Source organism: Rhinoderma darwinii, chromosome 4, assembly GCF_050947455.1.
Source record: "Rhinoderma darwinii isolate aRhiDar2 chromosome 4, aRhiDar2.hap1, whole genome shotgun sequence".
Taxonomy (NCBI): Eukaryota; Metazoa; Chordata; class Amphibia; order Anura; family Rhinodermatidae; genus Rhinoderma; species Rhinoderma darwinii.
The window spans coordinates 36441683-36457153 of record NC_134690.1 but is presented as its reverse complement, the minus strand read 5'-3'; the positions used below and the strand labels follow the sequence as shown (position 1 = coordinate 36457153).

Sequence of the window (15471 nt, the reverse complement as noted above, 5' to 3'; positions counted from 1 at the left end):
TAAAAGCCCAGCCCAGCTCTGGCCACTATGAAGATATATAAGAAATGAATCATCCAAGGAAGTTTGAACTAAAAAAAGCGCACGAGAGCGAGATGCGTGCGAGCGAGACTGTCCGGATCATGAACTACTGCAATACATTAGTATTGCAGTATATCATGCAAGTGATTCAATGATCGGTGGTTCAAGTCCTCTAGGGGGACTAAAATAAGTTAAATAGCATTAGTTGTTGTATTTTGTTTTTTGTGAAATAAAAAAATAAAATAAAAATATCTGTTATAATATTCTCATGGTATGCTGAATGACTGATGAGCTCCTCACTGTGCCCTTTTTAAAGAATTAGAATATCATCAAAAAGTTAATTTATTTCAGTAATTCAATTCAAAAATTGAAACTCCATATATTCTATAGATTCATTACACACAGAGGGATCTATTTCCAGCATTGTTTTTCTTTTAATGTTGATGATTATGGGAACAGTTCAGGAAAACCCAAAATTTAGTCTGTCAGAAAATTAGAATATTATATAATCCCAATTTGAAAAATGACTTCATACCAAAATGTTGTCCTACTGAGAACTATGTCCAGTATAAGCACTCAATAGTTGGTCGGGGCTCCTTTTGCATGAATTTCTGCATCAATTCGGCATGGCATGGAGGTGATCAGCCTGTGGCACTGCTGAGGTGGTATTAATGCAGCGTGGCATGGAGGCGATCAGCCTGTGGCACTGCTGAGGTGGTATTAATGCGGCGTGGCATGGAGGCGATCAGCCGGTGGCTCTGCTGAGGTGTTATCAATGCGGTGTGGCATGGAGGCGATCAGCCTGTGGCACTGCTGAGGTGTTATCAATGCGGCGTGGCATGGGGGCGATCAGCCTGTGGCACTGCTGAGCTATTATGGAAGGCCAGGTTGCTTTGATAGTGATCTTCAGCTCGTCGGCATTGTTGGGTCTGGTGTCTCATCTTCCTCTTGACAATACACGGTAGGTTCTCTATTGGGTTTAGGCCAGGCCAGTTTGCTGGGCAATCAGGCACAGAGATACTGTGGTTATTACACCAGGTATTGGTACTTTTGGCAGTGTGGGCAGGTGCCAAGTCCTGCTGGAAAATGAAATCAGCATCTCCATAAAGCTTGTCAGCAGAGGGAAGCATGAAGTGCTGGGAAATGTCCTGGTAGACGCTGCGCTGACTCTGGACTTGATATAACACAGTGGACCAACACCAGCAGATGACACGGCCCCCAAACCATCACTGACTGTGGAAACTTCACACTGGACCACAAGACACTTGGACTGACTCCTCTCCCCTCTTCCTCCAGACTCTGGGACCGAGATCTCCAAATGAAATGCAAAATTTACTTTCATCTGAAAACAGGACTTTGGACACTGAGCAGCAGTGTTGGTCCAGTGTGTTATAACAATTCAGCGCAGCGTCTACCAGGACATTTTCGAGTGCTACATATTTAATTTTTCCCCCAACACAATGTAGAAAAACAAAAGAAGCGTAACTGGTATTGCTGCGTCCGAATTATTACAATATAACGTTATTTAACCCTTGCAGTGAATGACCTAAGGAAAACAAATTACACCGACAATCGCTGTTTTTTTGGTCACTTCATCTCCCACAAAAAAATGAAGTAAAAAGTGATCATAAAGTCTCATACCTTTTTTTAAAATGGAACCAATAGAAAAAAAAAATAATCTGGCTCTTATAATATGGCGACAAAACAAATTTTATTTTTAGCAATCCTTATTTTCCTTGTAAAAGTAGTAAAACAACAAAAAATTATTTTGGTATCACCGTAATTGTATTGACCCGCAGAATAAGGTTAAACTGACGTTTTTACTGCACAGTAAATGCCATAAAACAAAAAAACCCAAATATGGGATCACTTTTTCCCAGTACATTATATGGCACAAAAAATAGTGCCCTGAGAATCTACAACTCGTTCCGCAGAAAACAAGCCTATGTACAGCTATATCGACGGAAAAATAAAAGTTATGGTTTTTGTAATGTGGGGATGAAAAAATGAAATTGAAAAATTGCTATGGCGGGAAGAAGTTAAAAGTAAAGATCATGCGCTGTCCTATTATTTACTAATACAGTAGGATTCCTTTTAGGCTGGGGTCACACAGTTTTTTTGCAGGAGGAAAATCTGCCTCAAAATTCCGTTTGGAGTTTTGAGGCAGATTTTCCTCTGCCTGTACGCCGATTTTCGTGGTGTTTTTCGCCCACGGCCATTGAGCACTGTGGGCATAAAATGCTGCAAAATACGCTTTCTCTGCCTCCCATTGATGTCAATGGGACGTCAGAGGTGTAAACGCACGAAGATAGGGCCTGTCGCTCAAACCCACGAGCCAGTTTTTCCACTCGCGGGAAAAAAAAAGCATTCGCCTCCCATTTAAGTCAATAGGAGGCTTTTTTGGCGTGTTTTGCGGCACAGTTTCCGGGTCAAATAACTCAGTGGGAACTCCCCCTTAATCTGTAATCCAATAGTCCAGAAATTGGCATAATAAGTAATCTGAAATCTCACAAGGGCGGGGGCTGAAAACTGGTGAACCAATTATTACATTAAAAATTAGTGATAGTCCCTTGTAACTTTTTTTTGTTCCCTTAGGGACCAATTGCACCGCAGTTCACGTACTACGTCATGTTGTTGTGAAGCCCTAGCCTAAGTGATAACGTTTTATCTTCGGTCGTCTTTCTGAGTTGTTATTAATTTCTACAGCATACTTTGCTGTTCTCATCCAATAATCGATAATCTGAGACCTCCGGTCGTAATAATGTTATATTAAAATAATGTAACGGTGTATATACTAGTCATGTATTTATCTTAATATGGGAAAATTCCTTTAATAGGGCATCTAATAATCCAGAAATTCTGATAATCTGGCACTTGTTTACAGTATAGAAATAAACATTTCAGACTCTTAAAAAAAAATAAAAAAATACTGCAATATAAAATTTGCATAAACTGCGAGTTTTTTGTGGCCAAGTTAATGGCATTGTCTCACCAAAATCGGCACTGATGGCGTGTACGTTCACTCCCGGACAGCGCCGTAGACAAACTTGTGACGTCTGCGCCACCATCAGGACGTTGTCTGGGGCGCTGCACAGGGGAGAAGAACTTCATGAACCGGAGATGTGATTATCTGCAGACAGGACATGGCATCCGGAGACTTGGCAGCTCTTTTGGCAGTCCTGGAGGTCTCCCCTTTTTCCGGCACATTCTGGGATGATGATACATAAGGTGCTGGGATTCTGTGTTATATTTCGGAATTGTCAGTTGTTTGAAAAGAAGAATGATTAATAAAGTTGTTAAAAACCAGTAAGAACAAAAAGTAAATGAGCACCAGAGCGACCAATCGGAGTCCACGTCTCATGTTCCCAGTGCAGGTTACAGAATTAAAGCTGAGCTGTGATTGGTTGCTATGGACACAACTATTTCTGTTAGACTGCTGTCATGGAGGAGAGGCAGGGACTGCTCATATTCCCCATTATATACAGAGACATCTTTATACTTGTCTGTGTAGTGAATGGTGGACACTATGGAGCTACAGATGATCACAGAGAAACATCTGGAAATGAATGGAACCAATACTGTGATCCCAGTCCCTATAACTGTCTCCTCGGGGGACTTGTCCCTGTCTGGTGCCGTCAGCCATTTTTATATAGACAGTTATGGCTTTAGTTATATATCTTATATCAGGTGAATTTATGTCATATTATGGGAGGAGCTGAGAAGACGCCCCCGACACAATGACACGTCCAGACTTCTCTAGTGGATACATATTTATATGGGAAATAATATAATGTCCCCGCACTTCATCCAGCGAATAGCAACGTGTCCATAAATGACTGAAGTATTATATAGTAGTATTATTTATAATGTACTGTCCTATATACCGGCCATATATCCACCACCAGTCCATCCATTATCAGTCCAACCACCCATCATCCATATATCATCCATCATCCACCCATCATCCACCCATCATCCACCCATCATCCCCCCTCCCTTGTACATACAATCCAGTGCTATGTTATTTATGGCTTCTGTATTATTGGGATATATGAGGGATTGTCGGGGATATATCTGTGTTATAATAAGTATATATAACCCCACAATTACATTGTATAGAAATAATGACATTGTCTCCTCATCTACAAGGTTTCGGGAGCCGAGGTGGAGAACATTTCCTCTATATAGAATTGGATTGGCTGCTCGGCCTGGTCCTGTCCCTTTAAATAATATTTGCTGCTGCTTAAGATGTCACGGAATGTTGTGAATGTTGGCTCCGCCCCCGCACATTATGACATCACTCAGATTATATAAGGAGCTGCTGAGCCGACACTCCGTTGAGGGTTGTAGTTGGTGTAAAGTAAGTCCGCTCTGTGTTCAGCTCCTGTTGAGTATTTTATTTTCTTCTACTGTTTCTCTTTCTCTCCTCTATTCTTCCTATATCTCCTCCATGTAATATTCCACTGTCTGCCATGGTAACGCACCGTCACCCTGTGATCGCGTCATGAGGGTGCCGTTGGGCTGGCATTGGTTATACGTCCAAGACCAGAGTTATCTCTGATCTTGGCCATTGCATTGGGATGTTGGCTGTATATTACCATCACTGTGCCGTAATAGTAGAGACATTTGCAGGAATAACCGGCTAAATGTGAAATGCTATTACAATGCGGTAAAGGATTAAAATATGGCATTCTGCCTAATGCCATATGTAGGAAACCCCAGTAGCACAGGGGTCCAGTAGGTAAGGGGCCTACTGTCACCTAAAAAGCAGCTTCCTACTGTTAGATTACATGTAAGGGACGGTGCTGATGAGTTTCATGGCTCAGAGTTACTGGTGGATTGTTAGAGAGACATAAGGGGGTGCGTATAAGGGGCACGTTATTGCACAGCGGCCTCCTGCAGCCCGTGCCTGTCACTATGAAGCCCCTCTGACATGGTATTAGTTACATGACCCCCATGCATCATTTACTCTGAGCATTCAATCGGAATCCATATTATATGAGATAGTACACGTGCCGGGTCATGACCTGCCTAGGTAGAGTCGTGTGTTAACCTTAAACCATACTATCCCCCACCCCCATTTAGTAACGACACATGACACCGAGGTTGGATGTGAAATGGCCACAGCAGCCGTTTATTAATTTCACAGTTTTATAAAAACAATTTAAATCCGAAACATTCGGATAACTAGTTAGGAATCCACCAGAGAATTCCTCCTAATAATTCACATGACCCAACATGGGTCAGAATCATAAATAACAATTAAACGTTAACATTAACCCGAGCAGAGGAAGTCCTTGAAGCCCCTTCAGATGTTCCTTTCAAGAACACACCGAATTAGCCATCTGCAAACCACTAATTACCTCCAGCCGTAAACCAGCTCGGAAGCACCGTTCACCTCTGCAGATGGCTCCAACCACTAGAAGTCCACTTCAAGGGGATAACACCCGTTGAAGCCCTCAAGTGATATACCGACCACTAGAAGTCCACTTCAAAGGGATAACACCCGATGAAGCCTTCAAGTGACATACCTTCTACCAGAAGACCACTTCAAAGGGATAACACCCGATGAAGTCTTCAACCATGTACCTTTTTTGGGGGACGCATACCCCCGATGCGACCCCCCCACCATTTTGTACTGACTGGCCTCAAGGACTCCCCCCGCCAGCTGCCATGACAACAGAACCTACTCCGGAAAAAAGAAAAACATGTTAAATAAACACACAAAATAAAACACAACGCTCATATACGGACGTACAGAAGACCTAAGGAGTAACAAAACAAGGGTGGGAGGGTGGGAGCTTTGCTTCTTGTGTATTACTCCTCCCGCTGCTTCCGGCTCAATGCCGAGAAACAGCGGGAAGCGCAGTAACGGCCCCCCCGTCCCCCCTAGCTCCTCCCCGTCCCTCCTTCAGCTCCTTCACCTTTCCCTCACCTCTTAACATTAACCCTTTCCCTACCAGGACGGTCATGTCGGCTTCCCTCAAGCCTGCAGCTGCGTCCAGCCTCTTCTTGACCTGCCTAGGTAGAGTCGTGTGTTAACCTTAAACCATACTATCCCCCACCCCCATTTAGTAACGACACATGACACCGAGGTTGGATGTGAAATGGCCACAGCAGCCGTTTATTAATTTCACAGTTTTATAAAAACAATTTAAATCCGAAACATTCGGATAACTAGTTAGGAATCCACCAGAGAATTCCTCCTAATAATTCACATGACCCAACATGGGTCAGAATCATAAATAACAATTAAACGTTAACATTAACCCGAGCAGAGGAAGTCCTTGAAGCCCCTTCAGATGTTCCTTTCAAGAACACACCGAATTAGCCATCTGCAAACCACTAATTACCTCCAGCCGTAAACCAGCTCGGAAGCACCGTTCACCTCTGCAGATGGCTCCAACCACTAGAAGTCCACTTCAAGGGGATAACACCCGTTGAAGCCCTCAAGTGATATACCGACCACTAGAAGTCCACTTCAAAGGGATAACACCCGATGAAGCCTTCAAGTGACATACCTTCTACCAGAAGACCACTTCAAAGGGATAACACCCGATGAAGTCTTCAACCATGTACCTTTTTTGGGGGACGCATACCCCCGATGCGACCCCCCCACCATTTTGTACTGACTGGCCTCAAGGACTCCCCCCGCCACCGCGAAACAGGCCTTGACCACCTTAAGCCTGTGAGTTCCTCCACACCACCACCGCCCTTTCTATGCCTTCTGCTATAGCCAAGCTCCAAATATCAATGCCAACCTCGGTCAGATGAACCCCGTCACTCCTCCAGAAATTCCCCAATCCTGACTCCAAATCCCTATGCCTCACGCAAATGCCCCCGTTCTTTGCCACAAAACGGGACACCGCCCGGTTAACTTTTATCCGAGCTTTATTGACTCTCTCCACCGATCTAGCTAACCGCCAATGCTTCCTTGGGACTATGTCCGACCACACTACCACCAACTTGGGATCAGATACCCACAAACACAACAAATCATGTTTGATATCCCGCACCAACTCACGAAAAGGGCGGACTCCTAAGTCATTCCCACCCACGTGCAACACTAAAACCTCCGGAACCCTATCAAGCCGCACATATGTCTGGAATTCCGCCAACACCCTGTTCCACGACATACCTCTAAACCCCAGCCAATGCACAACCGCATCCTGTCGCGGAATGCGCAACTGGCGACCATCCGGGCGGACGTCCGCCCTCAAAGCCCCCCAGTGCACGTACGAATGACCCATCAACCACACCAGACAAGGAGGCGAATCTGAAACGGAAAACACAGTTAGGCACCACCATATAACATTTGCAAGCATAAACAACAAAATTACAACATATGGGGGCGGACATAGGACTTAAACCTTTTTGACTCCCAACGACCAATACGCCTCACCCCCTCATCATCCAACCCCCAGCGCCCTGCTTCCGTTGCTGCGCCAATCCGGAAGGAATGAGATGAATATGAGCCTGCCGCAACCCCAACCGCCGTCAAACATTTTTTAAAAACAGCTCCAAACTGAAACCTGGACAAGAACGACCCGTCCACATGACGTAACAAAGGCAAATCTGGAGACCCCCTGTTTTTTGTAAAACCCCGCATGCACTCTACTGGGCACATGACCGACCCCGGGAGAGCGAACAAAACTATCAGTTTTCCCTTCCCTAATTGGTCAGTTTTTGATCTACGCAACCATACCTCCAACCGATCTGCAAAAAGGCTCACCTCCCCAGATCTCAGCCCCCCTGCCTGTTTAGTACTTGGCGACACCAACTCACCTATTCTAAATGCTCCGAAGAACGCCAACGAGAAAGCCAACCGAAACAAATCCATTTCATCTGAAGAACGACATACCGATGCCAATGAACCGCCCAACAAGCCCAGCAAAGCAAACGACACCGGCCTTCTACTATCCGCCTCCACCCTACCTCTGCGCAACCCCTTCAAAGCCTGCGATACCAGAAATTCCTTCGATACATCCCGCAAGCCCCGCAACTTAAGCCCAAACGCCACCGCGGATATAAACCGGTTCACCTTCGCTACTGAAAACCCCCCCTCCCAGGCATCCCCTAACCAATACAAAAGTGCCACCAACCTGTCTCTATCCGTATTAACATCACCCAACTCTCTTACCCACTCCTCCCACTGCCTCCAACAAGCAGCATAAGCCCTCCACGTCGTGCGCGCCAAAGACCTTTGTAACAGCTGCTCTACGGGACCGATACCAGATCCCATAGATGATCCGGACACGCCAAACCGAGACGTTCCGCTCCCGGGGCCAATTGCCGAAACCGGTCCCACTGCGAGCGAGAAAGAGCATCAGCAACACAATTCCGTACACCCGGGACATGCACCGCCACCACCCACGCGTTCAGCGACAAACACACCAACACTAAATGTCGCAACAATTGAACTACCGGAGGAGAGGACGCCGTGATGTTATTAATGGCAAGCACCACCCCCATGTTGTCGCAGTAAAAACGGACCTTCTTATCCCTGAGCCTGTCCCCCCAAATGGTAGCCGCCACCACGATGGGAAACAGCTCGAGCAGGGCCAGATTCCGCGTCAATCCACTGGACACCCAGCTAGCCGGCCATTGACCTGCGCACCACGGACCTCCCCCGTAAGCTCCAAAGCCACCCGCCCCAGCCGCATCCGTGAAAATATTCAGATCACTCGTATCCTGCGCTGGGGCCATCCATAGCGAGCGACCATTGTACTGGCCCAAGAAGTCATCCCAAACCTGAAGATCAGCTCGGTGCTCCTCCTTGAGCCTCACAAAATGATGCGGCGCCCGCACTCCCGCCGTTGCCGCCGCCAACCTTCTACCAAACACCCTCCCCATCGGCATAATCCGGCAGGCGAAATTCAACTTCCCCAGCAGCGACTGAAGCTCCCTCAGCGACATTTTCTTCCTTCTACAAGCCCGTCGCACCTCCAGCCTCAAAGCACCCAACTTATCCGCCGGGAGCCGACACTCCATTGCCACCGAGTCAATTTCGATTCCCAAGAAACAAATCGTCGCTACCGGGCCCTCCGTTTTTTCCGGCGCCAAAGGGATCCCAAAATCCCTCGCCACCTTCTGCAGGGCATGAAGCAAGTTACCGCAAACCGGCGAACCCCCCGGGCCAACGCACAAAAAATCATCTAAGTAATGGATCAACGAATCGACCCCGGATACTCCCCTCGTTACCCACTCCACGAAGCTACTAAACGCCTCGAAGTATGCACAAGAAAGAGAACACCCCATCGGAAGGCACCGATCCACGTAAAAGGCCCCATTCCAAAAACAACCCAACAGCCGTTGGCTTTCTGGATGCACCGGCAACAACGTGAACGCCGCCTCGATGTCGGTTTTTGCTAGCAGCGCCCCCGGACCCGCAGCCCGCACTAACCCCACCGCCTTATCGAATGAGGTATAAACTACGGAACACAACTCGTGATCAATCCCGTCATTTACCGACGAACCTTTGGGATACGATAAATGTTGAATCAAACGAAACTTTCCGGGCTCGCGTTTAGGGACAATACCCAAAGGGGACACAACTAAATCTTTCACCGGCGACTCCACAAATGGCCCCGACATGCGCCCCAACGAAACTTCTTTTAACAACTTTTCCGACACGACTTCCGCATGCAAGTAAGCCGATTTTAAATTTCTCCGCGTAACCGGAACCTCATAAGGAGGCGGAGGAATAACAAAACCAACACTAAACCCTTCATAAAGCAACTTAGCTGCCGCCCTATCCGGATACTCATTTAGATAAGGGGCCATCCTTTCCACCCTCACCGGCGACACCCCCTTGACCAGCCCCGTGCTGGTTCCCGGACCTCTTTTTCCGCAGACATTTTGCCGCCCCGTGTGATGCCCCATTACACTCGGAGCACACGTGCTTGAACTTGCACGTGGCCCCGAACTTGCACTGGCCTTCATTGAATTGCCAGCAAAACCCCGCCTTTCCCCCGCCGCTTGGTCCACTCTGACTAGTCTGGCCTCCCTGGCCACCGCTCCCGGGAAAGGGCTGCCTAACCGGAGCCGTAACCCGTAACCAGAGAGCAATATCCTTCTGGTCCCACCGAATCGCCGGCCGAACCGCCTTCCGCTGACGGAATTGCTCCTCATATCGCAGCCACGCCTGACCCCCATACGCCCTATGAGCCTCCCCAATAGCATCAAAATAACAAAATAACGCCGAACAATTTTCCGGCGCCTTTTCCCCTATCACACTAGCCAATATGGCGAACGCCTGCGACCAATTAACGAACGTCTGCGGGATAAGCCTATACCGCCGCCGTTCCTCCTCGTCCTTTTTACTCTCATCCCGCTTGCTCTTATCCAAATTGAATTTAGCCAGCGGCAAGAGAGAAAAAATTTCAACATATTCATCTTTCCAGATCCGATCACGCACCTCCTGCTTTAAATGCGCCCCCAACGGACCCTCAAAACAAACATACACCTCCCCCCGAGCACGATCGTCCATGCGCACTCGATCGCCGTCCTTCTGTGCCTCAGTCTGCACCGACACCGCGACCGCCTCTCTAACCGCCACCACAGGACGCGCCTGCAACGATCCCACTTCCCTGGGGCCTTCCCAAACTACCGCAGGGGACACTTCCGTTACTACCGGCGCCGCGGCCCTATCCAGGCGCCCCACCAGCTCCCGTAAGCAACCCACTAAATCTGCCAAACCCGCTCCGTCGCGTCCGCCCGCGCCACTACCGGCCCCCGATGCTATGCTAGCAGCCCCCCCGCCGACACCCGACATAAAAATCGCTGGATAAGACAATAATGGAGTTATACACTCACCGGGCTGCACAGGCGCTGTGTTCCCGTCAGCCGGACCATCCTGACCTCGACGATAGACGTCCAGTTCACCTTCCTCCAGTTCTTCTCTCGCCGACGACTGTCCCTCCCAACGACCTCTTCGGAAAGGGGATGAGGACGCGCTGACCGATGGGCCGGCAACCTGCCGCCCGACCGCCGGGACCCAGACTTCCGACCGGACCTGTTGCCTCGACGTCGCTGCAGATCTAGTCGTCCGTCTAGACGATCCTGACGAAGCCTGCCCCCTGGCCGGAACATCACCATGCGGGGCGGCCGTACCTTGCTCTCGACATCTTCCATCTGATGGGGGAGGGGTGACAGGGAGCCCGGCCTGCGACTCCCTGCTTACCGCCGGACCCCGTCGCGGCCTGGGATTCCTGCCAGGATGCAGGGCCTGGGAAGGGGCGGTCCTCCCAGCTGCCTGGCCTGCAGCGTCCGGGATCGGGCTCCCTCTGCGACGCCGTGTCCGCGGGACTACCTCCGGACTCAGGCGCTCTGGAGGTCGGGACCGCCGAGAGGGACGGGTCGACACAGCCTGCATCGCCGTCACCCCTGCTACCGCTCTCTGCCTGCCCAGCGCAGGAGCGGTTGTTGCCGACTCCCCCCCCGCCGCCATAGCCATGCTCGTAGGGGGGCCGGGGGAGGGGAGCCTGTCCCTTACAACAGACCCCGAACGCCGTGCCCGACGTGGCGAAACGGCGTCCGGGATCCGCGTTAATGCAGCCACGGTCTCCTCCAGCCATCCGGGACCGTGGTGCACAGCAGCGGCACGCAGCCGCTCTAAAATCAGGGCCTCTGCCATACTAAAAAGCCGGGCAACGGGGAGCTTTGCTTCTTGTGTATTACTCCTCCCGCTGCTTCCGGCTCAATGCCGAGAAACAGCGGGAAGCGCAGTAACGGCCCCCCCGTCCCCCCTAGCTCCTCCCCGTCCCTCCTTCAGCTCCTTCACCTTTCCCTCACCTCTTAACATTAACCCTTTCCCTACCAGGACGGTCATGTCGGCTTCCCTCAAGCCTGCAGCTGCGTCCAGCCTCTTCTGTACACAGGACACAACCATAGGCAAACTTATTAAGACTACTATTAGAATAAGGAATATTATTGGGGTTGGGTTACACTCTTGTGCTGGACATTATAGCACATGACACCATTATAAGGCCATGTTCAGACGTGGCAGAGTTTTTCCGCTGCAAATGTTGGTGAAGATTTGGGGCAATCACGCAACGAATCTGCACCAACATTTGCATATTTGACAGGTAATTCAGACGTTGCAGATATCACAGCGGACTTGACACAGATTTCAGTTTTTGCATTGCAAAGGCTAAAATCCGCAGTGAAATTCCGCTTCTTCTCCGCAATGTAATGAGCATGCTGCGGAGGGAAAATTCTGCACCACAGGCTAATTTCCGCACCGTTATTTTCTGCAACGTCTGAACTAAATTTCCTAAAAATGTATAGAAAGAAATGTAAAAAACGGCTGCTGCAGAATTCCACTGCGGACTGTCCACAGCGGAATTCAACAGCAATTCAGCCACGTGTGAATGTGCCCTAACATGGAGCTACTGTATCTGGATTATTATACTGTCATGGGTAACACAATATGAGTGTGAATATTTCTATGTACATCCATGTATCAGGTACAAGATGGGCATGGATGACTGGGTACTGAGGGTTCTGGTACAGGTTGGGTATTGGTAATGTGATGGTTGGTCAATTTTCTTATATTCTCTGTATTAAATTACATTATGAATTATCAAGCATGCCAAATTACGAAGATATTTATTCTCCACTTTTCCTCTACATAGTTCTGCTTGAGTCTGCAAAAATATGTTATTATTGTGTATTATTCTTATATCCTTCAAAATGTTCAGATGGCTGTCTGGCTGAACGCCTGGACATAAAGTGCAACTATTTCTCTTCATCTTATGTACTCCCTCTATGGGAAAGAGCAGCTAACACCACTCTATTGTATGCTTGCCTCCAGATGCAATTCTGATGTCAGCATTTTAATGATGAATTCTAATAATGCATTTGAAATATTCTCATAGTATGCTATTGGCTGAATAAGAGTTAGGGTACGTTCACACGGCTTATTTTCAGAAGTTTTTTGGGCTGTAAATGCCCCGAAAAATGGCTAAAGATACAATTTCAAATATCTGGCCATTGATTTCAATGGGAAAAACTGTGTTTCGTTCCCACGGGGCGGTTTTTATGCGCCATTTCTAAAAATGACACGTAAAAAAATGCCTCGTAAAAAAGAAGTACATGTCACTTCTTGAGCCTTATTTGGAGCCGTTTTTTATTGACTCAATAGAAAAACAGCTCCAAAAATGTCCTTAAAAAAATACATAAAAAAACGCATGATGCATAAAAAACTGCTGAAAATCAGAGGCTATTTTCCCTTGATAACAGCTCCGTATTTTACAGCCGTTTTTGCTTTGCCGTGTGAACATACCCTTATTGTTACATTGCCTCTGATTGGTTAACCTCAAGCCTACACCCCTTTTGAATGATATTATAATTGAGTTTGGCAATAAACCTCAGAGGAGTATTTTGAGCATATCAGCAGCGTCTGTGTGATTTATTCTTCTTCACTCATATCGAAATGAAATCTCCTGATTAGGATGCTGGATGAAGTGCCTGGCGTGAGTGTCTGTTGGAACTCTCGTCTAAATTTCAGTCTAATATATTTTGAGCCATTGACTTCCACAACAGTAACAATGAATAGGTCTTGTACATTTTGAGGTGCAGGGTGGGGATGGTTCTAGTATAAAATATTGGCAAAAAAAGGTCACAGTAGTTATTAATGATCCTTAATAATAAGTCTATAGAATATGTCCTAGATTCTCACTATCTTTTTTTATTCTCTAATAGGATGGAGAAGGATCAGGAGATGAAGATTGTGAAGGAGGACGAGGAGATAAAGACTGAGGAGGAGAAGATAAAAATTGAAGAGGAGAATGAGGAGGAGACAAAGATTGAAGAGGAGAAGAGTGAGGAGGAGCCAAGGATTGAGGAGGAGGAGAATGCAGAGTTGGGAAATAATGAGGAAAAGATAAAGAATAAGGATGAAGAAGAATACTGGGATGAGATGTATGTAATGTAGGATCCCTGGTGATGGGCAGAGTTGTATAAATCAACATTTACATTCCAAATCACAAATAATATTTAAACTCAACGGATGATTTACCATCGTAATTCCCCAAAAACTACCTGAAAATGTTTTGGCCCCATGCACACGACCGTATTTTTGTCCACCCGTAAATACTGACGTAAATATGGGTCCTTGGTCACCCGTATTCCACCCGTATTTACGGGCACGTTTTCGCTGCAAAATTACACTGCAGTAATCGGCAGCCCCTTCTCTCTATCAGTGCAGGATAGAGAGAAGGGACAGCCCTTTCCGCAGAAAAAGTAAAAGAAATTCATACTTACCCGGCCGTTGTCTTGGTGACGCGTCCCTCTCCTGAAATCCAGTCCGACCTCCCTGGATGATGCGGCAGTCCATGTGACCGCTGCAGCCTGTGATTGGCCTGTGATTGGCTGCAGCGGTCACATGTGCTGAAACGTCATCCCAGGAGGCCGGACTGGAGGAAGAAGCAGGGAGTTCTGGGTAAATATGCACGTCTTTTTTTTTTTTTATAGGTTGATCTATATTGTGATCGGAAGTCACTGTCCAGGGTGCTGAAACAGTTACTGCCGATCGTTTAACTCTTTCAGCACCCTGGACAGTGACTATTTACGGACGTCGCCTAGCAACGCTCCCGTAATTACGGGTGCACACACGTAGTCACCCGTAATTACGGGAGCCCCATAGACTTCTATGGGCCTGCCGGTGCCGTAATTACGGCCTGAAATAGGACATGGTCTATATTTTTCAACGGCACGGGCACCTTCCCGTAAGCATACGGGGAGGTACCCGTGGCCAATAGAAGTCCATGGGCCCGTAAAAACGTGCCATAATTATGGCCCGTAATTACGGGCGTTTTTACGTTCGTGTGCATGGGGCCTAAGGATGAAGAAGAATACCGGGATGAGATGTATGTAATGTAGGATCCCTGGTGATGGGCAGAGTTGTATAAAACAACATTTACATTCCAAATCACAAATAATATTTAAACTCAACGGATGATTTACCATCGTAATTCCCCAAAAACTACCTGAAAATGTTTTTCATTTTTTATACCATACTATATAAGCCCAACCTACTTCAACCCCTTCCCGCCGCAGCCCTTTTTCAGATTTTAATTTTTGTTTTTTCCTCCCCACCTTCCAAAAGCCATAACGTCTTTATTTTTCCATCAATATAGTACTATGAGGGCTTGATTTTTGCGGGACAAGTTGTAGTTTTTCGTATCACCATTTATTTTGCCATATAATGTACTAGGAAATGGGAAAAAATTATATGTGGGGTAGAAAAAGAAAAAAAACAGCGATTCCTCCATTGTTTTTTGCGTGCCGTTTTTACGGAATTCACTGTGCAATTAAAACAACACGTTAACTTTATTCTGTGGGTCGATACGATTACGGCGATACCAAATATATATAGTTTTTTCTATATTTTACTACTTTTACAAGTAGAAACCTAAGTGTAAAAAAGAAAATGTATTTTGTGTCAGCAAA

The 15471-nt window shown here is 47.2% G+C and overlaps 1 protein-coding gene across 1 annotated transcript in view; it reads left to right on the top strand.

Moving 5' to 3' along the window:
- Positions 1 to 3437: 3437 nt before the first annotated feature.
- Positions 3438 to 15471, top strand: part of LOC142760399 (uncharacterized) — a 93828-nt gene continuing 81794 nt past the window's right edge. The window contains exons 1-3 of the mRNA XM_075863585.1: positions 3438 to 3705; positions 4168 to 4378; positions 13723 to 13941. Coding sequence (XP_075719700.1) covers positions 13724 to 13941 — 218 coding nt within the window. The 5' untranslated portion in view covers positions 3438 to 3705; positions 4168 to 4378; position 13723. The remainder of the gene's footprint in view (positions 3706 to 4167; positions 4379 to 13722; positions 13942 to 15471) is intronic.